Source organism: Lonchura striata, chromosome 3, assembly GCF_046129695.1.
Source record: "Lonchura striata isolate bLonStr1 chromosome 3, bLonStr1.mat, whole genome shotgun sequence".
Classification (NCBI taxonomy): Eukaryota; Metazoa; Chordata; class Aves; order Passeriformes; family Estrildidae; genus Lonchura; species Lonchura striata.
In genome coordinates this window covers 30,631,745-30,656,555 of record NC_134605.1, presented here as the reverse complement: position 1 = coordinate 30,656,555, position 24,811 = coordinate 30,631,745, and the positions used below count along the sequence as shown (strand labels likewise).

The 24,811-nt window shown below is 42.9% G+C and overlaps 1 protein-coding gene across 1 annotated transcript; it reads right to left on the bottom strand.

Moving 5' to 3' along the window:
• Window positions 1–656: 656 nt before the first annotated feature.
• MRPS18A (mitochondrial ribosomal protein S18A) lies at window positions 657–23,546 on the bottom strand. The gene is made up of 6 exons (XM_021550484.2): window positions 23,430–23,546; window positions 23,227–23,258; window positions 19,647–19,751; window positions 11,641–11,764; window positions 10,816–10,882; window positions 657–1,621 (listed from the first exon to the last, which is right to left on the bottom strand). The coding sequence occupies exons 1-6, from the start codon at window positions 23,527–23,529 to the stop codon at window positions 1,477–1,479; spliced, it is 573 nt and encodes a 190-aa protein (XP_021406159.1). The 5' UTR covers window positions 23,530–23,546; the 3' UTR covers window positions 657–1,476.
• Between the last annotated feature and the right edge of the window lie 1,265 nt (window positions 23,547–24,811).

The window sequence follows — 24,811 nt, the reverse complement described above, 5'->3', positions numbered from 1 at the left end:
AAGGATCTGTATTAAACCCTGAACTCTAGAAAGGCATATTGACAAGAGTATTTTGCTTTTCAGATATTAAGATTTCACCAAAATCAGAGGGGTCTTTCCAGCTCATGTCACTAAAGTGTAGGAAAAAAATAGCTGTAGGCATTACCTGGTCTTGAAAAATGTGCTTTTTTAAGTTCATCTCAAGACAATGGTTTAATCCAGTGGCTTTTCCTTTAGCAAAGCTCACTGAGAAGAGCTACCTGAGCTAGAAGACAGAGTAACTTCTGTATGTATGAGAATAAAGAAAAATGTTTTCCTTTCTGAAGGGCTGTAGCTTTTAAAGCTTTATAAAACAGATACAGTCAGCCAGAGATTTTATCTCAGTATGGTTAATGAAGTCTTGGCTCTGGCTCCCAAAGCAAAAAGTCTTGGCCAACTTAAGAGGCTGAATCTAGGCCTTTTATTTCACAAAATAAGGCTAAAAAGAACCATTTAAATCTAATTTGATTTCCTGGATAATACAGGTTTATTCTTACCTTTTGTTCCTGTCCATGCTGATCGTATTAGCAGATGACTCCGATAAAAGCAATACAAGATTACCTGGCGTAGTAGTACATAAAAATGTATTGATTTGTAGCCCCCCAAAAAATACCAAAGAAATGGAAGCAAAACAATAATGACCATAATAAATTTAATGAGCCTTTCATACCAGACCCATAATTAGCAATAGTTAGTAGGTGGGAGATTTGTATGTGTACTACACAGGGAGAGAAATGGTGTCACCTTTTAGTTACAGGATGGATAATCAGTTCCAAACTATCCCATGAAACAATCATATCACTGACATAGAATATTTATGAAAAATTTATTTGCTAGGGGAAAAAAGAACAGGCAGTCATCAAGGATGTCAACACTGTGTATTTGTCAGATTCAGGAGTGAAGCACGAGCTAGGAATTCTTAAGGAGACATGTAAGACACACACCTGTTTGCCGCTGCCACAGGTGTTCTGCTGAAAATTATGGATAGTACAGATTATAATAATAAAAAAAATTAATTTCAGTAACAGTAACAATTTCTGTTACTGCTGAGAAAATACAGTGCTGCAGAGACATTTTTCTTCCATCTGTGTCACAGGTACAAAAGCCCAAATGAGGCAAATCTGAGTTGAAACATGTGCTAATGGGGAAATACCACTCACTCCTGGGAAGAGAAGTAAACAACCTTTTACAAACCCATTTGTGGAACATAAAGAAACAAAAGCCTACAGATCCTTTCTGGCTTTGAGGTAGAAGTCTTTGACCCTTGCTTTCATCAAATCATCCTGCACACTGAACTTTGTTTTGATGGCTCTTGTATTCTCCTAGAGGAAAAGATCACACACAATAGAGTACTAAAGACAATTTTGGAATAAGAAAATTTGAGATGTTGACAAACTTGAAAAAAACCCAGCAGAACAGTGGACAATATGTGCTTACTGACTATGCTAGTTCTGGTCACTAGTGGTTTAAGCAGAGAGGCTTTTGTGTATATTTGATATTATCCTTCAGCAAAGGGTGTCCGACTGGAAAGGGCTTTTTGCACCACTTAGGGCCCCTCTTCCAAATGGGCTTTGCAGATCTGACGGGCCAGCGGGTCAGGTACCTGTCAAAACAACACAAACACATCTCAGTTTTGAGACTGATCACTGAGAAATGTTCCAGCTGAAGCAGAAGCAAAGCACTATAGCCTTTGCCTCCCTAACATGCCTCTTTATAAAATGAATAACCATGACCAGAGCTTCCTCAATTCAGAAGGGACCACTGGAAAGGAATTTTTGTTTGTTTTGGAATTTCTAAGCTCATCTCTCTACTGAACCCACTGGCACCTGCTTGACTTCCAGTTTCACAAAACAAATCAGGTGTAGTTTCCAGGCTGCTGGCAAGTTGTCCACCTGCAGCTAAACTGGAGTGCCAAATCCCTTCATTGCAGCTAAGTCCAAGACTGAATGCATCCAGCCTCTAGGGGAAGTTTTATTTCAACAGCTGGTCTCAATAAGGTAAACTAATTACAAAGGCTAAATTCTGTGAGAAAGCTTCTAAATACGAATACATTTACTTTGGGAGAATAATTAGTTATTACTTCTGCATGCAATGGGTTTCTGGCCTAGTCTTGTATTTTTATATGTCCATATTTGCTCTAGTGTTCTCTGTACAATACTATTAGAGTCTACTAGTGCAGGAAGTCAGCACCTACAGTGTAAGAGGTATTAAAATGGAATTACCATTACAACTACAAATCTCTGTGAAGCGCAAAGTCTGGCAAACATGCTCTGCTTTTTACCATTTGAAGTTTTAGACTTGGCTTCACAAACACACAGGGGATTTCAGATCCAGAATCAGTTACTGGAAATCTTACCCTGTGGCTGGGTGGCCTGGAGTTTTGTTAGGCTTTAAATCTGTTGCTACCAGTAGAGAGGGGAATAGAGGTACTTAGAGAAAGAGGAGTCTTTTCACACAATAAAGATCCAAAGTAAAACCTTAGCATAATCTGCACAAACAATGCTCCAACAAATTAGAATTTGGAACAGACTGATAAACTTTGTCCAGCAATGTTTGCACGCATCTGTTGAGTAATCCCAAGATCTTAGTGTAACCTCAATCACTAATCCTCCCCACAAAAAGCGTTGTTACCTTTTATTTACATCGTGCAAATTTGTGATATTAAGAACTTTGGACAGAGACATTTGTTTGAAGGCATTTGGCACATTCATGAGAACTACAGAGAAAGCTTGCTATACCAGGCAGCTAAAGACTACAGAACAGCAGCCCATTTAGCACTTTTCTTCCTCAGTACTCCCTAACAGCACAAACTGAAAAATGAATCACATGTGGAGCTTTCTGTCTCTGAAATCAAGCCACTTTCAAAATACTTTGCTTTGAGGAGTTTTTGACAGCTAAAACATCTAGAAGCACCAGCAGGAGGGATCTGGGCGATGACACATAGCAAGATCCAGCAACTTGTTTTCCTATACATGCATTAAACTCATACCTTCTGACCTATAATGCTATCCTAGTGCATTAGTGGAATCCCTTAAATAACGGCCTCAGGACAGGAAGTAAGAGAGACTTTCCTGTCTCTAATTTCACATGCAAGGGGAGTTCAGAGAGACCAAATGCAGGTCCCCAGTTTGGAATCTGGCAAAGGATCATGGCAAGGCAGCTCCTCTGGGAGAAGCTGTATAGAAGATAAGCACATGGGCTAGGTCCTCCTTTTCATATTCCCCTTACTGCAAGGGGGGTGGTGTAGCACAAATTTTGGTATTGCAAGACTAACAGAAAAGGAGGGAAAAAATCCCAAATTGTTTTAATGCATCAATGTGCCAAGTGCACTTCTGGTCACATGTCCACACGATTATGGGAAAGTGCTCCTGTGATAATAAATGATCACACTGGGAGAGTAGTGAATGTGTGAATGTCAGATTCACATCAATGCTGTATGCAGGTTTAGACAGACAGTGGCTTTTTAAGAAATCCCTCTATTTCTGTGTGGGGGCTGGAAGTGCACACCCCAGTTCTGCATAGGAAGGAGGATTTAGTAATGGCCTGATTTTAAAGCTTTTGTTATTTCTCTTTTGAGCAGGTCTAATCCAGCCCTCTGGTCCAGGCTTCTGGCGTCCTCTGGGGACTGCAGGCTGGGGCTTTTCATTGTTAGCTGAAACAGACATTTGGATGCTTTTCCTTCCTGGAGCACATTTGCTTTTGGGGCTTTTAATACTTGCTTTGTCCAAAACTCAAACTTGTCCTATTTTGTTTGCTGCCTTTTTTTTTTTTTTTTTTTTTTTTTTACCTTGATTCAGCAGTGCGAAAGCCTGATGCCTGGGAGCAGTCAGTCTAGAAAGTTCCTTCACCTCTTTGACTAACTCTATTTCCTACTGATTTCACAGATTTGGGTGTTTTTTTTGGTTTTTTTTTTTTTTTTTTTTTTTTTTTTGAGTAAAAACAATCCACAAGACTCTCAGAGGAAAGCTTCAAAACTGAGCATACAGGACTTTCCTGCAAAGTTTGCCATCCATGTAAGGTAGGATACACCCTTTTCTCGCTAAGTGCCCCTACTTTTCATGTATCCAATAAAGTTTGTCTTGGGGAGTTTTTATCCTCACCTACAAACACACTGGCAGAGTGTTTGAATTTTGTCAAATAGCTGAAGGTTGTCAAGACAGACTCTTCAGGTGGATGCCAAATACGGCTGGTCCACAATGTCCTAATCTGTCACTTCAGTGTGCAGAGCTCCCACTCTAGGCAAAGGGGAACATAACTGCCAGTCCTGGGAGTTGTGACTCACCTCAGGGCACTGCTTGCCACCTTGACTATGGTAGCGTCCTGTGCAAGAACTAGAATTCCTAGACTCCAAGTGCACAAATTAGTAACTTATGCAAAAAAAAAAAAAGTGATAAGACACCCTGGTGGGATTTCCCTAATGGAAAACAGCAAGATACAATCAGGATGGAAACAATGGTGGTTAATTCACCTGCAGTCATTTTAATAGCCTAAAATCTCTGTAGCATGTGGAAGTCTGTTTTCATGGATTCTATTCAGTGGGCAGGCCTTCCCACTTGGAGGCTGCTACTTTAGACCTAGGAGTAGGCACAAGGCTTTCATGTGCAGGATAAGGGAAATGGGAAAACCACATACACAGTCCAAGCAAAGGCCATGTTGGTACAGTTCAAGTCTGAACTTCTGAACCCTCACTGAATTTTTTCAATATGGCTTTTGTTTGGATTAAGAGCAGAAGGCAGAGGCCTATCGATTGCAGGAAGCACTTGATGAAATGCTGGCGAGACTGCCTCTTCCTGCCACCTCCCTTCCCATGACACCTCTTGGCTTTGCTCACCTGCAGCCCCTCTGGCTCTTTGCTTTTGAATGCACATGCCATGCACAACACAGTTCCCATGTAGATGAGAGGAACCACATGCTGCTGGAGTGAGATGCTGATAGTAGGGAAACTGGATTCTGCTCCCAGGGACTAGAGGTGTCCACAGAGCCCGAGAACTTTGTAATTCTTGACGAATTTGTAGGGAGCCTCCCTCTTGCTTAACACAGAACAGCTTCTCCAGTTCAGGTGATGGAGGTGGGACTGACTTGGATACTAGCTGTGCCAAATTATGCTCTTCCAGTAGGAAGCTGGAAATGGAGTGGCAGCTGAGAACTCAAAATCAAGTATTCCATAATCTTACAGCACCTCTTGCTGACAGTCCAAGAACCTGTGACATTCCCTAGTCCTTTTGGATAGGGAACAACTTCACACTGCTGTGTTTTAACCAATACTTTGGACCTGCCAGAAGAACATGAGTGCTATATTAATATTAAAAGAGCATCTAGATGCTGGCTTGAATTCAGGGACTGTTCTGGATAGACTATTAGTCCACATTTTCCATGCAAAAACTTCCATGCTGAAAAGAAAACTGCTGAGCTATTCAGGTTTCTATTACTTAAAGGAAGACGTTTGACCTACAGCTGAGCTTGACTGTTTCCCAAATGGTTCTGGGTTGTGGTGGCCTGCACACACATGACTCTGGAGTATGGGAACAGTCTGTCACCCTACACAATGCTGGTGAAATTGCTTAGAATCTCCCTCAGCCTCGAAAGCTAGTGAAAATGTTTTGTTGCTGTAGCACATAAGTGGAACATGCCAGGCTGGAGCATGAACAAATGCAGAAATAACAGCAGGAAGTTTTGAAAGGGAGAATACAGGCTGAGGATGAGGGAACAATCCTTGGCTGCATGACAAATTTGCTTGTGGAATGATCCCCTGGAAAGAGTGAAAGCCCCAGACTGGGCCAAACATGAGGAAAATGAACTGTAGGGAGTAATTCTGCATTGACAGGATAATCTTCATTTGTTTTCCATTTCCAACTTTTGCAGACAAATGATACGTAAGAGAAGGTGAGGACATGAGACTCAAGAGTTCATGGATGATGTGGGTTACTCCCATGGCCATTTCTTCAAAAGAACCATAGCTAGTAAAGCAGTTGAGTGGTAACATTCAAGAGTTCATGGATGATGTGGGTTACTCCCATGGCCATTTCTTCAAAAGAACCATAGCTAGTAAAGCAGTTGAGTGGTAACATTCATGAGCTATCACTGTCAAAAACAAATCAGGCAGAAAACAAAAAGGCACTAAATTCCAAGAAATGAGAAATATCATGGCAAGTCTCACCTGGACAGTGTCCCAGCTGCAGGGGATAGAAGAAGATTTGGAATGCTCCCCAGTTGAATTCTGACCACAAGGTGTTCTTATGTATCTCCTACCACCCTCAGCTTAGCTGACCACAAAGCTTAGCTTTTCACTTTCATCTTATGCCTTCTTCTGCAGTTCCCAATCTCCTGCTCCTCCTCTGTAACTAGTGTTACATTACATCATGATGAATGTTCCATACTATGCTAGACAGCTGTATAACCAAGTACAAGGCAGGATTTGCCTGTCAGATAGTCTCAAAGCATTCTGCTCTTCTTGAATTCCAGTAGTGGAAACAGGATAAGGAGATGGAGTGGGTAGAGGAAGGCCAGCTGCCAAATGACCCAGTGCAAAGCAGGGAAATCCTTATCTCTTTGCAGAGAAATCTGGGGCATGTAGAAGGGAATGTCCAAGTTTGTACAATTGAGATAGTACAACCAGTTCAGAAAACATAACAGGAATTCTGCTTTTTGGAAAACATCATTGAATAAGCAACAGAAGAGCACCTTCTTGAGAGGCAGAGGGGTTTTACATGATAAATCCACACTTCACAACACTAAATCAATGGCATTTCAGCATGCCTGACCCTTGTTAAAACAAGGCAGTTTGCTGATAGTTCCATATGGTGGCATGATACCTTTTAATCCCAGCTAGGTGCTAGCTAGTGCATGCCAGACTCTTTGGATTTGCAGCAGGCTCACTTTAATCAGGGCGACAGTGACATGGGCCAAACATTCTGGCCAACACAGCCACAACTGCAGTAAAAATATAGCTGAGGAACAGCTTTTTTTTAGTGCTTTCAAAAGTATACATTAATGCAGCTCCTCAGCTCTTTATATACTTTCTTAGTACATTTCCCAGGAGCTGTAGAGTTCCTCCTGTGTAGCTGGCCTGTACATTGTCTAAGGGACACATCAGTTTTTCATCAGGCTCATTTATCCCTCTTTCGGCAACAGATGAAGCTGCTTTCAAAAATACTGACACAGCCTTGGAAGAAGTCTGGCTACAGGGAGCACTGACCAGAACTTTGCAAGACAGGAAAAAAATGAAACGGATTGCTCATCCAAATGAAGTAATCTGCCAGCCTTCAGCCAGGCCAGAGTTGCTGCTCCGAGTCTACATGCAGTAATACAGTGCTCAGGTCTGCATCATGGCAGAGGCACTGGGCTCTGAGTCCCAACTGACACTAAAGTGATGAATCTTCTTCAGTCTCAGGTGGTGTGAGTGGAATCAGTCCCTAAGGCTATCTGAGGCTTTAGTCCTGTCATTCTAGCAGCTGATGGTGTAGTATGCCAAGAGCTCTACCATGAGCAAAACATTCTTCACCTCAGTGTAGGATGGCAGGCAGTTCCCAGACACTACAAATTCCCACAGAAGTGTGTGAGGTAACATCTGGAGTAAACAGTGACTTCTCAGAAGCCCCTCCTTTACAAAAGTGAAAACTTTCTCCATTCAGTGTAAAGAGACAGACAACAGATTGCTTACATTACCTGTGTTTCTGTCTTAGAAAAGCTTTAACAAGGGATGCAAACATATTATGAGCCATCTCAGTTTCTCCCTTTTGACATTCCCAGGGTCATAGCAGCAGTGCAGAAAGGCACTGTTACTCTCATCTAAGCAGAGTGGTAAAGATGGCCAGAACAGCCAATACAGTGATCTTAAAAAGAGATGAAGCTCAAAGATTTGGAGAATACATTACTTAACTGTGTAATGAACTGCCTGCTATAATAGGCTCTCTTTAGATCTTGTTGATCTCTTCTTGAACTGGCACTTAAAAATCCAGTAGACATAAATACAATGAAGGAACAAGCTAAGTCAGGTGAATAGCCCTGATATTACATGTTTAAAGGATGATGCAGACATGTTCTAATGGCATCAAACAAGGCAGCTTGTTTGACTCCGAAGTTCAAGCCCCTTTTCTCCCCTGTCAGTTCACTTGCATTTGGCAGCACCACAGACTGAGTGCTTCCCAAGTTACTGCAGACTTACAGAAAGCTTTGGAAACAAGTACAGAGTCAAAGACAAGGTAAGCTTGGACAACTCATTTATGTGGGAAACTTCTGATAAGAGCTCTGGCTTAATTCCCAAAATAAGTACCAGCTAAATGACTTCAGTCATTCAGCATATGGGTGCACTTCAGGCTAAAGGAAGGAAGCAATTCGTAACTCCTGCCTTATGCCATGCCAGCTACTGCTCCAGAGCGCAACAAAGGAAGTACAGGTGGGGGTTCACATGGTCAAAATTCTTACAGAATGGCCAAGATTTTGCAAGGCTCCAACACACAGAGCTCTCCCCTTCCAACAGGCTGATAAGACAGTATCATGAGGGACCAGGAGAACACTCCTGAAGTACTCTTGCACTTTACAGTAGCTCTTGGGATAGTGTCAGCCCCACCACTAAAACTTTCAATCCCATTTCTTGATAGTATTCTCTTGTCTCCACTCAGACCCCAAAGTCTGCCTACTTCAATTCTACTCCATATTGTCAGCAAGCAGCTTTGCTCTCTTTTTCTAGACTGCTTCCACTGGGCCTGCTACACTCCCTCTTTGGGAAGAGAAAAACAAGGGTAGTGTAGGAAGGGGCTAGCAATGCAGTAATCTCCAATTTAACTGATTTAGAGATGTAGCACACCTATTTGCATGTAGAATGTATCCAGAGGTATTTGTTTTTATTAAAGGTGTATAGAACAATTTGTAAGAGTCAGGGCATTAGATCTAGAGTCCTGCTGAGATTCCAGCAAGATACTGCATATACCATTTCTAGTCTCAACCTACTCAGGGTTGCAATGTGAATGCTAACAAGATAATATGCTCCACCCCACAGCTGCCATATAAGACACAGGTACTAAAGAATCCTCAAGACTTGTAAGACACAAGGAAAAAGTTATTACAGTAGAAGTATCTGATGGCTACAGGGCTACAACAAACATCGAGTCCTCTAATCTGACCCTCACTGATACAAACATTATGCTGCTTGCCAGCATTTCCAGGAGCCTCTCTCAAAACTCCACTATAGAACCAGACCTGAAATGTAGGAGTCTCCAGCTATCCTCAGCCTTGCAGTCTAAGCTCTCCCAGCGACACCCCCCCCCACGACCTCTGGTAACCCCATGGTTTGCTAATGTGAGACTGGTACACTGCTCTGACATCCCCATGGAAACAAAGTGTGAGGTTATAAACAGGGGATTAGCACCTCCAAGAGCCCAGCACAGAGCTGGAGGTGGCTGCAGGCTTTCCTTTTGTCCACCAAAGGCCAGGGGCCATTCAGGTTGGGGAGGGGGAAGAGCAATGAGAGGGTGAATTGCTGACTGGAGGAAACTGGGATGGGGCGGAAGGTAATGGGCCTGTGATGGACCCCTGCTGGCTGCTCAGTCCACCCTCCTCATTGCTGGTATCACTGCCTGGGCACTCTCCTGCTGTTGGGGGCTAAAACGGCTCAGCCGGAGAAAAGAAGGTTCAGTGAGGTCATACCAATGTTCCTAAGTACCCGAAGGGAGGGTGTAAAGAAGAGAGGGGCAGGCTCTCCCCAGTCACTGGTGCTCAGTGACAGGACAAGAGGCAATGGGCACAAATTAAGAAAGAAATTCTGTCTGAATGTAAGAAACACTGTCTTGGATGAGGCTGGTTCTCTGGAAAAAGCTGCCCTCAGAAGAGTCTGGGGAAGGTCTATCATAGGATGTACTCAAAACTTGGCTGGGCAGAGTTCTGAGTAAGCTGCTCTAGGTGGCTTGGCTTAAGCAGGGAGCTTGGACTAGACAATCTTCAGAGGCCTCTTCCAACCTCAGCTACTCTGTGGTGCTGCGACTCAATCTGTGGCATCCTCCTGTGACTGCCTTACTTATTGTTAGTGATGAGGAGGTAAGCACTGTTGGGAAGGATGGACAAATACGATTATTCATAAATGATACAGCCAGGATGAGAACAGTTCTCCCAGCTGGCCAGATGACACCCCTGCCTTCGGATGGGTCCTGGGGTCAAATGGACTGGTCCATCTCACCCCCCAAAAGATGTATGGTTCACCCCACACCTCTATCCCTCCCCTAAAACATCAAGTGTCTGTAACCCCATTGGCCATGCTTTGTTCCAACCCACCTTGAAGCCCCTTTATAAGGAGGCTTCAAGGGGCCACGCGGTCTCTTGGAACTTCCTCCCCTCTTGGAACCTCCTCCCCTCTCTTGGAGCTTCCCCTCTCCTGGAGCATCCTTTTGTCTCTCCCCTCCCCCACCCTCTCAAGCCCGGCCACGTGCTGTGCCTGGGAGCACGAGGCAGAACCTTCTGCACCCCCAATAAACCTCTTTCCTCAAGTGCAAACTTCAGAGATCTCTGCCTCCATTCATCTACACCGTGCTGGAGCGTGCTATTTTCCACAAAGCACAGCTGAGGAAGGGCCGGCAGACTCTAACATGTGTGGCAGTTTTAATCTTGTGTGAATAAATGGTTTTTATGAGGTATGATTTGTCCTTAAAAGACTGCCAAGAGAATATTGTGACAGATCTCCAAAATGCTGAATACTCTTTATGAACCCTGCTGCCTGAGGTGTTTCTCACCCAGTTGTAAGGAAATGCTTTTCCCTTTCTAATTTATTCCTGAATAAGAGAAATGTAGAAAGACAAGACTATTCACCTGTTCAGCTTGGGTTTCTTGAGAACATGCCCTTCAGGAAGTGGAGGCCTGTGGTTTGGCAACAAACCTGAAACAGAAAAAGATGTGAGAATATTTTGAGGTGTCCCTTTGGTTCTATCGCATTCAGAAGTTACATTACACCTCATAAGCCAGGCAACAGCACGACAAAAGCTCAAGTACATTAGAAAGGGTATTTGATTTTCAGTCACTGCTGAACCTACACCCTAGCCAGAGAAGCTAGGAAGTTGTGCTGGGTATAGGGAGGAAATGTACACCAAAGACGCTTGGGCTCATCACAGAGGCTTTTACAGAGGACACAGGGCACTGGTGTCCAATCAGATTCCATCTTCAGGATGGAAAATCTGACTATTAAAATTCTCAGTCCATTTAACTTGGATACAACTCAGGTATCAGGCATAAAGATCAGCACAATACTCTTGACTGTGTCAACCTGGGTCCTACTCCCAGGGAAAAGTAAAAAAGTCATTGCATGGCAGATGGCAGAGTTGTACGTTACTGATGGGGTAGGTCAAGCTTAGGTTAATCAAGTAATTTCAGAAGCAGGTGTTTAGTCATTAGTTACTGCAACACTTGTCTCATCTACAGTGATAAATGTCTGCTGTCAAGGCAGGAGTCAGGATACAGAGAAAGCAGAACAAGTAGTCTATATTCCATCACCCTGTCCCAGCACTTGGACCATAACAAGTTTGCTGGGTGACTGGACAATGACATCTCACTGATCTATACCAACTGGGCAGGAGACCTCTCTCAAGGGGTTCAGTAGGTACCCTACAGTCAGGGGTTATCTCTAGCAGAGTTACGTACCTGCACGGTGAGCCATCTGCACACAGACAGCAACCTTCTTGTGCTCCTCCAAGCAGAGGCCTGTGACCCTTCGTGGCAGCATCCCTCCATCTGAACGGATAAACTGACTTAGCAGCAAGACATCCTGAGGGAAGAAAGAAGGGCAAAACCATCAGTGCCCCAGCTACCTTCACTGCTGTGATTGCAGGTGTTGTGCTGAGCCTTGTGTTGTGTACAGAACCCAAAAACAATGTAAAACAAACAACGCATTTTGTCTGCAGCTTGGCAACAAGTGGCTTTTGCTTGCTATCAGTGCCTGCCAGTTTAGCTTAGTAAGGTCACTCAGATGGTTTGAGTCTTCCCCAGACTTCACTAGTGAAAACACATGATGTCAGCTTCAATCCCTGCTCCTTCACTGTTTTACTACTTGTTCCAAGATTCTTGCTAAGATAATGTATCCTAGGTACTCAGAGTTACACAAGACCTACAGATGGATATTGTTTACACAACTTGAAATGCCATCACAGCTGCTGTCCTAAAGTTCACAGATATGTTAGATCACCTCTGACTCCCTCCTTGTTCCCTCAGAGCAGGACTGTTCTCTGCTATCTACACCTCAAACTTTTATCTAGTTTCCCATGGTGGAGCTTCCCTCAGGTCTCTCTGGAGGGGTGGAATGCAGGGAAATGGTCCAAGCTGTTGCATGAGGAAGCTTTACGTGCTGGTGAATAAGGACTAATAGGATAAATTGCTGCACTCTGTCCTTTGACTGTGTGTGCATTACGTGGGGCTGTGACAGTTATGGTGGACAAAAGGAGCACTTGAAGCATGCTGAGGGCTTTTCTGTGATTCAAGAACCATTTAGACTACACTGCTGTTGAATTTTACAATTAAAAACCCTAGAAATGTAAATCAGTCCTTTTGATAAAGATAAAATTAAAGGGATCTCTAGGATAAGATAGTATCACAGGGCTGGAATGACAAATTCTTAAACACAGCAGCAACAGCTGTTGCACAAGTGTCCCATTAACTGCACACAGTACAACCGCCCAGGATTCAGATCCATGCTCTCCATTTCCACACACAACACCAGTGCAAAGATACCCCTCAGGCCAATATAAGCAGGCATTCTTAACATCCTGACATCAGCATAAGTTGGCCCAAAGGGCCTTCAGAGACTTCCCACTTGTTTTTTCCCCTTCAACAGACTTGTTGCTGGTTGAGAGTTTACTTCTCCACAGCTGTTCTAAGTATGTTCCTAGCTGAGGCAGCAGAACCATGCAGAGGCTGCCTGCAGGCGGAGGGGACTAGCCAGCCAGCGTCCTGACAGACTGAGTTCAAACGAGACATTCAAAGTTGCACCCCTTGGCCAGGGCAACTGGCAAGAACAAAGAGCACTTGTTGCTTTTCATGTTGGGTGATCCTGACTGCCAGCTCACAGATTCACAGACCCACTCCTACCCCCCACCCTTGCTGTTCTACAAAGAGCTCCCTGAAGCATTCTTACCTTAATTTACTGGCCTTGCAAAAGCTAATAATCCCGAGTAATATAAAGTGAGCATTCAGAAATCTAACTAGAAATTATTCACCCACCCCCACTGCACAAGACCAGCTCAGGTGTCAAGGAGGCTGCTGGAATTTAGAATGCCTTTCTGGTAATTATGGATTCTGACAGATGCTGTCATAGAATCGTAGAATTATTTGGGTAGGAAGAGACCTTAAAGATCGAGTTCATCCCTTCCCTTGCCCTGGTGGGCACTCTTTGTTTGATGCAGCTCAGGAGAGAATTGGGTTTCTAGCCTGTGAGTGTACACTGCTGGGTCATGTCCAACCTCTCATCCACCAGCACCCTCAAGTCCTTCCCAGGGCTGCTCTCCATCTGTTCATTCCCAGCCTGCCTTGATAACAGGGGCTGCATTGACCCAGGTGCAGCACTTTGCATATGTTCTTGTTAAACTGCATGAAATCCCACAGGCACTTCTTGAACTTGTCTAGGTTCCCTTGGATGGCATCCCACCTCTCAGTTGTGACATCTGCAAACCTGACAAAGGTGCACTCAATCCCTTTGTCCGTGTCATTAATGAAGGTACTAAATAGAACTGGTCCCAGTAAGGACGTCTGAGGTACACCACTTGTCACTGATGTCTACCAGACTCTGAGCAGTTGACCACTACTCTTTGGATGTGACTATCCAACCAACTCCTTATGCATCTAACAGTCCAGCCATTGAGTCTATCTCCTCCCAATTAAGAAAGAAAGATACTGTGAGGCCCATGTCAAAGGTTTTAGAGAAATCCAGATAAATAACATCTGAAGCCCTTCCCTTGTTCACTGATGGAGTCACTCCATCACCAAAGGGCACTGGGTTGGTCAGGCAGGACTTGCCCTTGGTGAAGCCTTGCTGGCTATATGAAATCTTCTTCCTGCCATCCATGCGTCTTAGCAAAGCTTCCTAGGGAGATGTTCTGTGATCTTCCTAGGCACAGAAGTGAGGCTGGTAAGTCAGTAGTTCTCAAGTTCCTCCTTTCTACCCTTTTTAAAAATGGATTCCGGTCACCTGGGACAAAATGCTGGTTACAAGCGTTATAGACAAAATGTTGAGGGTTTTTATTTGTTTAGGGGTTCTCTGGTTTGTTTTTGTCCTTCCCACCCCCCACCCCCAATCAATACCATCCTCACTAATATCACCATGACATGCAGTTTCCCTCTTCCCATATCTGGCTTTCTTTCTGTATCCACTTGTCTACAGTGAACATGTTCAGACTGATCTTCAGATCGAGCTCCTTTGAAAATATGGCATGTCATGTAGGCCCACTGACATTAAGGAACTGACTGTAGTATCTCACTGATACAAAATTACTTATCAGGCACCCTACAGAACAATGCTGTATCCAAATAATAAGAAAAGCCTAGCTGAGCAACTAGCAGCAGGCTCTTGGGAGGCCAATCATGGTTGAGGGGAAGCAGTATCCCTCAGCCCAGCTAAAACAGGGACCTGCCAAGGACAACAGTAACCAGGACACCAGATGGTGCCAGCTGCACTAGCAGAAACTGGATGGAGGCCAACCAAAATGTCCAAAGGCATTGACTTCTGACCGCTCCTGAAATACACTAGATTGGATTTAGGGAAACAGAGCAGAACTCCATCCTCCTTTTTCCTCTTCTTTAGTTGTCTGCAACTTCAAATCACCAACAGCTCAATATGCCATTTAGCACACAACATTAACACTTCCCTAAGTGAAAAAGGACTGTTCAGCTTCAAGTGCCTAGAAAGATAAAAACTTGCAAGACTTTGCTACTAGCCTGCTGCATAACTCTGTGGAGAAAAGGAAGAAGAGAGCTGATGGCAAATTTGAGGCAGTTTCAGTCTTTGCAGCCATGAAAGCCTAAGTAGGCCACACACTCTTGTGAAGGGTGTGTGTGTGGTCCGAGTGATTTCTCATATTACCACCCCACCTCATGGAGTCACAGGCTCGTTATCAAGTGTTTCCATGCAAAGGGGGTGGTGGGAAACAAATGGTGGTAATAGTTTTTTTTTCTCCCTCTGGGGAAAAAAAAATCAAGAGAATCTGTTCTCTGTTATCATCTCTGACCAACAGTATCACCAACTGACCAACACCCTGGTGTGGCAGTCATTTCTTGACTGAAATCATCAGTCATGTCCCAGCTGCTACAGCTCCAAATCACAGTCATGCGGCTTGGCTTAAAATGCTGCACACTTGACCAAAGGTTTGTCCATTTCTGAAGATTCCCCACAGTTAACAGGCCAGGTGCCTCTCCCAGAGTATTCACACAGATGTATCTTACTACTGGGACAAAGCAGACAGGTACAGCCAACTTCATGGGGCAGCTGTGGAGGGAAGTGAAAAAGTACATAGAGCGGTCAAATTAAAAAATATGTCTGGCAAGTTCTCATGGTGCCGTCATGTTCAATGAAATTCACATTTTGTGCTAGTGGACAGCCAAGCCTGTAACCACTGATTTGCTTTAATCACTGGACAGCTCCCATGAGGCTGGACCCAGATTCCCACCCCTGTAATCTGCAGCATTTGATGAAAACAACTTGGACTGAATTAATCTAGGGCTAATAGGCAAAGCCTGTAGTTTGGTTTCTCCTAACTGTTGCCAAAGCAAGATGACATATTTACTGCCTTCTCAAACTAATGATGTTTGAAGTGGATAAGGGGGGCAAATTAAAAACAAGTTTAGCCTCCACTTCTAAAAGGGCTGGACAAACTTGCTAGATGGAGCACTATATACTGCATATTCTTGTGAATAGATGGTAACCAAAATGTAGAGGCACCTGCATTTTAATGTCTGCAGAAACTCTGAAAAGCAGGATCCTTGACTGACACGTGATTCATTAAAACTTTCATTTACCGCAAGAACAGTTCTATCTGTGCAGCCAAATTACTACTGGGCTGTATCAGACAAGTCTGCCAGTCATTATTTCCACTTATACAAGAGTCTAGTTTTTCCTTTCTCCCTTACTCCTGAGAGCTGTACACCATTATCCATGCATTTTGTAAAAGAATTGCAGGTTTCAATCCAGTTGCATCCATAGAATGACCAAAAGAATTTTTTTTATCTCTGATGGATATGAAAAAAAAAACAGCTGAGATCTCAGTTTCACTGGTCAGATAGACACATGCAGACCACAAACTGTGGGAATTTACATATTAAGCTCTGTTACCCTGAGCCACAGCAGAGGATCAGGATAGAACTGGGAAAGACAACTGCAGCCCTCTACACCACAGCTGAGGCAGACTGCTAGTGATCACAATGCCTGTTCAATTGATTAATGACTTTGGAGACACTGGTCCCCCAGTTCTCTGACAGCCAGAGTAACTCATTATGCCACTACTTTAGACTGTGCTAGTTGCACATGACAAAAGGAAAGTCCTGTGAGGTCATATTACGCAACTCCCTCAGGCGCTAATTCAATACTTCCCTTTTCATAGTGCCTCATTCAGTCCAATTACAAGCATCCCAAGCAAAAAAGCTCACACTTTCCTTTCTGTGCAACAGACTGATCTCAGTTTATCAATCTCAAAGGAACCACCATCTATTCTAATCTCTCACCAAGCTCATCTTTTGGGTTATGCTGTGTGAACTAAGCTATATCTTTAACAAAAATAGCTGCTCTCAATTTACAGACAATTAGGACAATTAACCACCATTGAGAAAAATGTCCCACTGTTTAATTGCTCACAGAGTTAAATGCCTGCACTTCACTACTTAAGCATCTCAAGATTCTGCTGCTCAGGACAGCTGCAACAGAGAATAAAATAGCAGAGAGTACTTTAGTGCAGAAAAGGAAGATTTTTATTCACCTTTTTATTGACTTTAGTACAGAAAAGGGAAATTTTAACATTTGAAAATCCTGAAAATATGTGACTAGTAAAAAGGATTCAAAAACATAAAGGACAAGTAGAGAAATGGTCTACTCCAGAATTCAAGATTTCTCCTAGTTCTAATTAGCCCCACAGAAGGATGCTTCTAAGTATGAGGTAGGAAACGTTTGCAATTTCAAAATACCAGTTCACAGTGCTCTCTTTAGCTCTTTATCCAGAAAGAGTACTGGATATATACACACTAGATGCTCATGTATTCAAAATCCATGTGACAGCTGAGGTGGACACATTCGTAGACTGTGTCTCAGCACCACAACTTCTAAGAAACCATCTTAGCAATGATTCTCAAGACTGGCTACAGAATCTCTCTTCACATTTAGTTTTCTCTTGCCTCCTTAATGCACAGTAGAAATCAGGATCTAAGAATCAAAGTGAAGTGTGGAAGAAAACTCAGAACTTAGTTCACCTACAAACACGTGTAAAAATCTATGTTTCACACTGTCTGTTGTGACCAATTTCTAATCCTGGAACTCAGACTCTAGAGAATCATATTGTCTAATACTTTTTTGGTTCTTGACGGCATGATCTCTCCAGATATTCAGTGGAGTCTTTTACCACGCATGACAGCAGGAACTGAATCTATGTAAGTCTACATATAAATTTCCAAGATGCAATCTACTGCCATAACTTATTTCATCCCTGAACATCAGTTTATAGTTTCTCAAGGGTTGTTAATGTGTGACTCATGGAATACTTTCTGTAAATCTCTAGAGTTACTGACTTTAATGATGCTGTTTACTTCTTCCATTTAAAAGTCACATAAAATGATATGAACCTTAAAGTATCTTCCAGAGTAAGTAAAAAGTTGTTTTTGATCACTACACAATTCAGCAACCATGAAAAAGAATTGCAAGGAATCTCTGCATTTGAACACAGGCAACACAAAACAGACATGACCCAGTTTTGTAGTACTTTACAAAGCTTAATGGTATTTGTCATTTAACCGAATTTATTATGATCTGCAAACTCATTGTATATCCAGGTTTCTGATGTTGTTGAGAAACCAAGCCAGGAAACACTAAACACTCCCCTTCCCCCATCTTATTTCACTGTTTAATATTGCACCCAGCCTGAGTAAGAATCACTGACAACATTAGATTCTAAATGCATCCATTTCTGCAACACAGGCTTTGAAAGCCACTAAACGTATTTCATTTACACCTCACATCTGTTGTTTCACCTGTCTCGAGTAATTGCAAGTATTTTGTCTGGTACTATTGCCATATTCATATTATTCATAATTCATGAGTCTTAATTAGTCCTATAATACAGGTTATCTGTTTTTACTCCTAGCTGACACCTTTTATTTGGAATTTGCAACATTTTATTTACCAATCAGTAACCATCAGCATCGTTCTCCTTCCTCTCTTACCTACTTGGTACGTCACTTGCAGTTTTCAAACCATTTGGTGATTCCCTAGGATTATTTTTTATGCTTTAAAAAAATCCTGTGAGTGAAGTAATGTATTTGTTAGCTAATTCCTTCAAGACCTTGAGGCAACATGCAATACAGGCCTGCTGGTCTGTACCTAATTCAATGCTTAAGTTATTTCTTAATTTGTTTTTTCCTGTTGTTTTGCATTTGCAGATTGCCATCAATATACAAATACTAAAATATGTGTGCACTAGGACTACACACAAACAGCACAGTCATTTTGCAACCAAAGCGGCTTTCAATCCCCTTCTCCTCTCAATAATGGACTTTCTCACAAACATTTCTTTTTCTCCAATGTATTTGTATCCCCTTCTCTAATCCTATTGACATTAGCCTATTCTGAGTTTTCTGTTGCCTTATCTCAGTAAAATGTTCCTGTCTGTTTTTCTTCTTTTCTAATTCCAGTGTGGGTTTTGAGTATGCAAGGGGGTAATTTAGTCCTTTTGAAAACTCTGAGTGACCTCTTGAAAAGTTACATTCTCTATCATTATTGCTATATCATGCTTCTTATTCTGAAGTGTTTGTGACTATTGTACTTTTGTTTTAAAGCACTACAGGATTTCCTTCCCATATTCTAGGTTTACTGTTAGTTATCCCCTCATTAGTTAGTAAACTTCTCATTATAATTTCCTACAAAATGCTTGAATAAAACCTGTTTTTTCTCTTGCAAGGTAAGTAAAAATGCATGCTCCTTCATACTCACGAAAAGTTTTAAAAGCTGTATGAAGCAGTTACTGACTTAGTGAACAATGACAAATGAGCAATCGTAATGCTTGAAGTCATGTAATTGACCTAGTCAAGCCTTCCGGCCTCTCTGGTGCTAGGCCTGTATCCACTGACTAGATGCTACAGTCCAGTTTGATTCTCTGTGAAGTGCAATGGTGAAATGCAGCTGGGCACGGAAATGCTATTACGGCCTTTTCAGATCAGATGGCCATGTGAGTAATTCCAAATCTCCCATTTGATACAAGCTCATTCTTTTTCCCAGGTACACCATCTGTCAAGGCAGACAATTACTGCGTAGGAGGCTCTTGCTGCACCCAAGAGAAGTAGAGCTAGAGTTAAGCATCTTTACTACACCCAGGAAAATACAAGAGGGGCAGTTTGTGGGGTATGTAGATCTGAGAGCAATACCTGTCTAGTGATGAGAGTTGGGGGAACTCCCTCATTAAACTTACCACATAATCGTACTTATGCTTCAGGTTCCAGCGGCAGATGGGACACTGGCCAGAGGAGTTTGGAGGAGGTGGTGCTTCAGCATCCTCTATAATTCTCCCTTCAATCTAGAAAACAATTCAGAGCATGTAATGATCAGGCACAGCTTACAGCTTTACCTGCACCTGTGACTCAAGGAATACTTTTCATCAAGTCCACAGTATACTGACCAGTTCTGTGAGGATGTAAAGGGGGACAGTATCTGCATCATTCAACTCACTTTTGTAGAGATACAACAAGCTCTTTGGTATGCTAGTGCCATAAACTATAGGGAGAAGGAAAAATTCAAAGGGCATAGAAAATCCTTTGGCAAATTCTTGTGTATGTTTTTCTAAATGTAAACTAGTTGACAGTCAGAGTGCAGATCTCATAGTCACCTGAATTCCTCTTATTGCAGTACTCTTTTAAAACACCATACCTTGAAAGTGGAGAGGCCTTTTAGCCAAAAGCTTTAAAATAACTTTTTTTCTGGGTACATGAGAATGTCACAGAATAGCAGATGCATGTTATAGCTGAAAACATATAGGGGCTTGCTATAAATATATATAGATATATATGGTGATTATAAATCACCAGCAGTGAAAACTCTGAGCAAAATTTAAATTTAAGAAAGGATAGTTAGGAAATGGCTGTGGGGCGTGTAGATTTATAATACTGATATTTCATCCAGTTTAATTCTCTGAACAATTTTTTCACAAGATTATAAAATTATCTTTTCTACATCACTATAAAGTGATTATTAATACTTATTTAATAATAATAATTTTCTCACAAGTAACATGCAGAGAGATGTACGAGGTGTGTAAAGGAAGAACTTGACAAATTTGTTTCCTAATCGTAGATGTGTTAGAAATACGAAGTCTATCTACATGTGCACTTGTCTTCTTTTTCTTTTTTGAGAACTTACTAATGGAAACAAGAGCTATCTCAAGCTGCACCCAAATGAACAGAAGAGACAGTAAAACTAAGCTATTTTTTTCTCCAGGATATTTTGGAGTTTCCTCTTGTCAAATTAAGATTAAAAGCAGATTCTGAACACCAACTGTCTGCTTCAAAGAGTGCAAGCACCAGAGTTTGAAAAGAAAACCTGGGTGAAATGGAAGATTACTTTTATGAAAACATCAGGTTCTGTGCCTAAAAACCTGGGAAGAGAAAAGCATGACCTTTCCTGTAAGTGTGCACTGGAAACTGGCACCCAGCTGAACTCACATAACTATTTCATATGCCAGATTTCTGCCTTTCCGATGATAAAATAGAAACAAGTAAGTTACTTGTAGTTTAAGCATCTCAGTACCTCAGACAGAATTGTCAATTTTTAAGTAAGATTCCCTCCCCTACAAGTAAAACAGCCAGTTTTACAAAAACAAATACTTTACTATGAATATAAGATATAGGCCAGTACCTAATTTTCTATTAATCAGTAAAGTTATTTTCAGGGAAGCCGGTGTATCTAGTCTTGATTCTTGCCAGTCTGGCTTCAGACTGTATAATGGCTGTAATTCCATCTCGAAAATACAGATTCAGAATGCTATGTCAACATCAATTTTTCTTGAGGTAAATTTCAGTGTGCAAGTTTTGGCAATGTTTTTCCAACTGCTGAGGACTTCTATACTGTTAATCCACCCAGTTGCTGTATTTCTGTTAATGTCTACGAGGGAGTGTAAGGGCTTTACATTCTCAGTATGCTGATGAAATCTGTATTTCTCTGGGATTTATTTACTGGTTCACATGAAATACTTCCCTCAATACTGACTGAAAACAAGGACACAGAAAGATGAACAGGGAAATATGGATTCAAGGCAGACTGATGTAGAATTGGCAGGAAAAATGGAGTGACCAATGGATAGACTGAGAAACATATCAGCACTTTAGTTTGTCAATTTACACCATTTTTTGACAACATTTTTCTCATCTAGGGGCACTGATGGATTCCAGACTCATGCTAGGATATTATACCACAAATATATCCAGATCTCCAGGAAGAATTATTTCCATAAAGTACCTTGGTAATGTAATGCTTACTTTTTCTACTTCAAGCCCGAGTTAATGTTTTGGACTTTTGCGACTATAATTTACATCCCCTTTGAAACTGAGTGCAAGCTACAGCAATCCACTGAGTGTGCTTTGTTGCTGTGCATACCCCCCTCTTGTTTTGGTTAAAACAACCTCAGGTCACACTTGCAAGCTCTTCTCTTCAGTTTCTGGGCAAAGATTAGTAATTTGGCACTTGAAGGCAAGAAATAGATACTTTCCATCATACATACTGTCACCCCTTAAACTTATTTTTTGTTGACAGTCTTACGACATCTTGCTAACTGCCATATATTTTAGATATGTCATATCAAATAGAGTAAGTTATCTGCTCCCTGCAGGCTTCAGACATGACAATGTCTGCTAACACAAATACAAAAAACTTACAGCAAAATATATTTCTGAGAAAAATACTTAAGAGCTTCAAAGGCATGAAGAAGGAAGTTTTTTGTTTCATTAGCAAGCAAAATAGTCCATTCCCTTCTTATTATTTGTGTATATATAGATTAACATTTAAGTGCACTGTCTTCTAGCTATTCCCAAATTCCTCAACTCTCATCTTATATAGATATATATATATATATATATATAAATATCTGTGTTATCTCTCTGCAGACAAGACATATAGTGCTACTGCCATATGCAATGTGAGCAGAATAATGCAATCTCCTTTGCCCTTCAGTAATTTCAGAGCTTCTAAAAAATTATAATTCTCTTGATAAAAGTATAACAGATTAGATGGTGCTGACTACACAAAGTTCTAATTCTACAGTTTTAATCTTTTCATTCCTGCCTTAAACTGTAGCTAAGAAGATGCTCTTCTTTATCAGTTCAGAACGTCTGTTTCATTTTCAGGAGCAGTTTTCCTTTAGTATTTAACATCTTAATTTGAAAACACCCCTTTCACTTAAATTTTTTTTAACACGTGTTATGAGATGGAAGCTTTGTATCACCTGAAGTCAGTATGGCACACGTTGCAGTCAAACACAACACAGATCATGAGATGTGTGTGGCATGTAGGCAGTACAGACACATCCTTCAATGCTACATTGCACTGCCAGCACAGGATGAAGTGACAAAGCCACTGGCAATCCTCCCTAGTGTCTGTCCACACTCAAGACAATACCAAATAGCACCAGTTTAAGAAATGAACTGAAGAATGGTCTCTAGCGCTTTAGATCCCAAATGCCTCTGGTCAAGGATCCCAACTTTAGCTAGGCTAGCAGCGAGGGGTTTGGTGCTCATGAGTGGCTCTGACTGGAGGTACCTGTCACCAACAACAGGCTGATAATCCTGTCTCCCTTCAGCAGCCAAACCCTCCATTGCTTACCTGCACTCGTAGCGAATCCCCACCTTGGCTCTGCCTTCACACCCTGAGAGGTCTTTCAAGCAGAAAAGCGTCCCCTTTTTTCCTTTACTTGTTGTAGGGTAGGGCACAGGCACACGCGCGGCTGAAAGAGAGAGGAGCCACGGCAGAGGTAGCTACCAAGGAAAAGAGGTGCAGGGACTTACTGTGGTCGTGTTGCCTTCAGTCACTTCCACAACTGCAAAAGAAAAACGAGACGGGAAGCCACAATGAGACCCATGCAGCCTGAAAGAAGCAGCATTTGGGAGGGGGCGGGAGAAGAGGGCAAATTACAGCGACCGCAATCATCTCTCAATGACAGCGGCGAGGCAAGGGGCCGCGGGGCCGTGCAGAGCCCCTGCGGACTCACCCTGGCGGAGGGCTCGGGCGGGCGGCGCGGCCCGGCCGCTGCCCAGGAGCCCGGAGAAGATCCGCCGCAGCGCCCCGCGCAGCAGCCCGGGCGCCGCCATCTTGCCGGGGCGGCGCTGCCGTCACGGCGCTTCCGCTGGCGGGGGCGGCGCTGCCGCCGCCATTTCGGGGCGCGCGTCGCTCGCCTCGGGCGGGCCGGGGGGAGGTGGCGCTTGCCCTGCCCAGTGTCTTCTTTGTGGTGTGGTCCTTCTCATTGTTTTCGTTTGTTTCTTTTAAGTGTGTTGTGGTTGGTACTGGGCTTGAGTTTTCCTGGTTTTTATTTTTTTCTTTGTTTGGTTTGGTTGTTTGTTTGGGGCCTTGGGTATTTTGCGGTCGCATCAGCTTGGGATCACAGCATCGCAGATTCAGCTAGGTTGGAAAAGATCTCTGAGGTCATCGAGTCCGGCCCATGACTGAACGCCGCCATGGGAACTAGACAATGGGAGTGCCACTTCCAGGCTTTCCTTAACACCTCCGGGGATGGTGACTCCACCACCCCCCCGGGTAGCACATTCCAATGTCGAATCGCCCTTTCTGGGGAGGAATTCCTCCAGCTGTCCAACCTGAACCTCCCCTGCGTAGCCTGAGGTTGTGCCCTCTCGTCCTGGCAGTGCTTGCTGGGGGAAAGAGGCCGATCCCCGCTTGGCTACGACTCCTTCTGGGGGTTGTAGAGAGCGATAAGGTCACCCCTGAGCCTCCTCCAGCCAAAACACTGTCAGCTCTGTCGGCCATTCCTTACAGGACTTGTGCTTCTGACCCTTCACTAGCTCCATGTCCCTTCTCTGCACCTTCTCCAGTAACTCAATGTCATCCTTGCAATGTGAGACCCAGAACTGGACACAGCTCTCAAGGTGTGGCTTCACCAGTGCTAAGTACAGTGGGAAAATCACTGCCCTGGTCCTGCTGGCCACTCTTGCTGATAGAGGCCAAGATGCCATCAACCTCCTTGGCCACCTGGGCACACACTGGCTCATGTTTAGGAGGATGTTTAGCTCCTGCCACAGCTCCTGAATCTCCTAGCTCTCCAGTGAGGGAAGGCTGAGAGGTGTTTTTCTTCAACTATATGGCTACTCTGTTTTGATGGGCTATGGAGTGCCTCCTGCATCAAGGAGGGTTTCAGGCCAGCTGTAGGATTTGGGGAGGGTGTTTGTTTCAAATCACCATTATCATATCTGTATGTTCCAGGAATCCTGAGGCCCCTGCCCATTCCTGCAGTATTTTGTACATTTCAGCAGGTGACTATTTGAAGCAGTGTGTTGCCAGGCTGTAACTCTTGAAACAGTCATTCTAATTTAAACACTTTCCATTTTTGTTTGAATATAATTTATCTTTGACAGGCTGCTG

Bases quoted from the DNA above. Each gene is read 5' to 3' on its own strand.
- MRPS18A (XM_021550484.2), bottom strand. From the start codon at position 23,529: ATGGCGGCGCCCGGGCTGCTGCGCGGGGCGCTGCGGCGGATCTTCTCC. The intron at 23,259-23,429 runs GTGAGTCCGCAG...TTTCTTTTGCAG, and splicing joins CGCCCGAGCCCTCCGCCAGG to TTGTGGAAGTGACTGAAGGC. The intron at 19,752-23,226 runs GTAAGTCCCTGC...ATTGTTTTCTAG, and splicing joins CTGAAGGCAACACGACCACA to ATTGAAGGGAGAATTATAGA.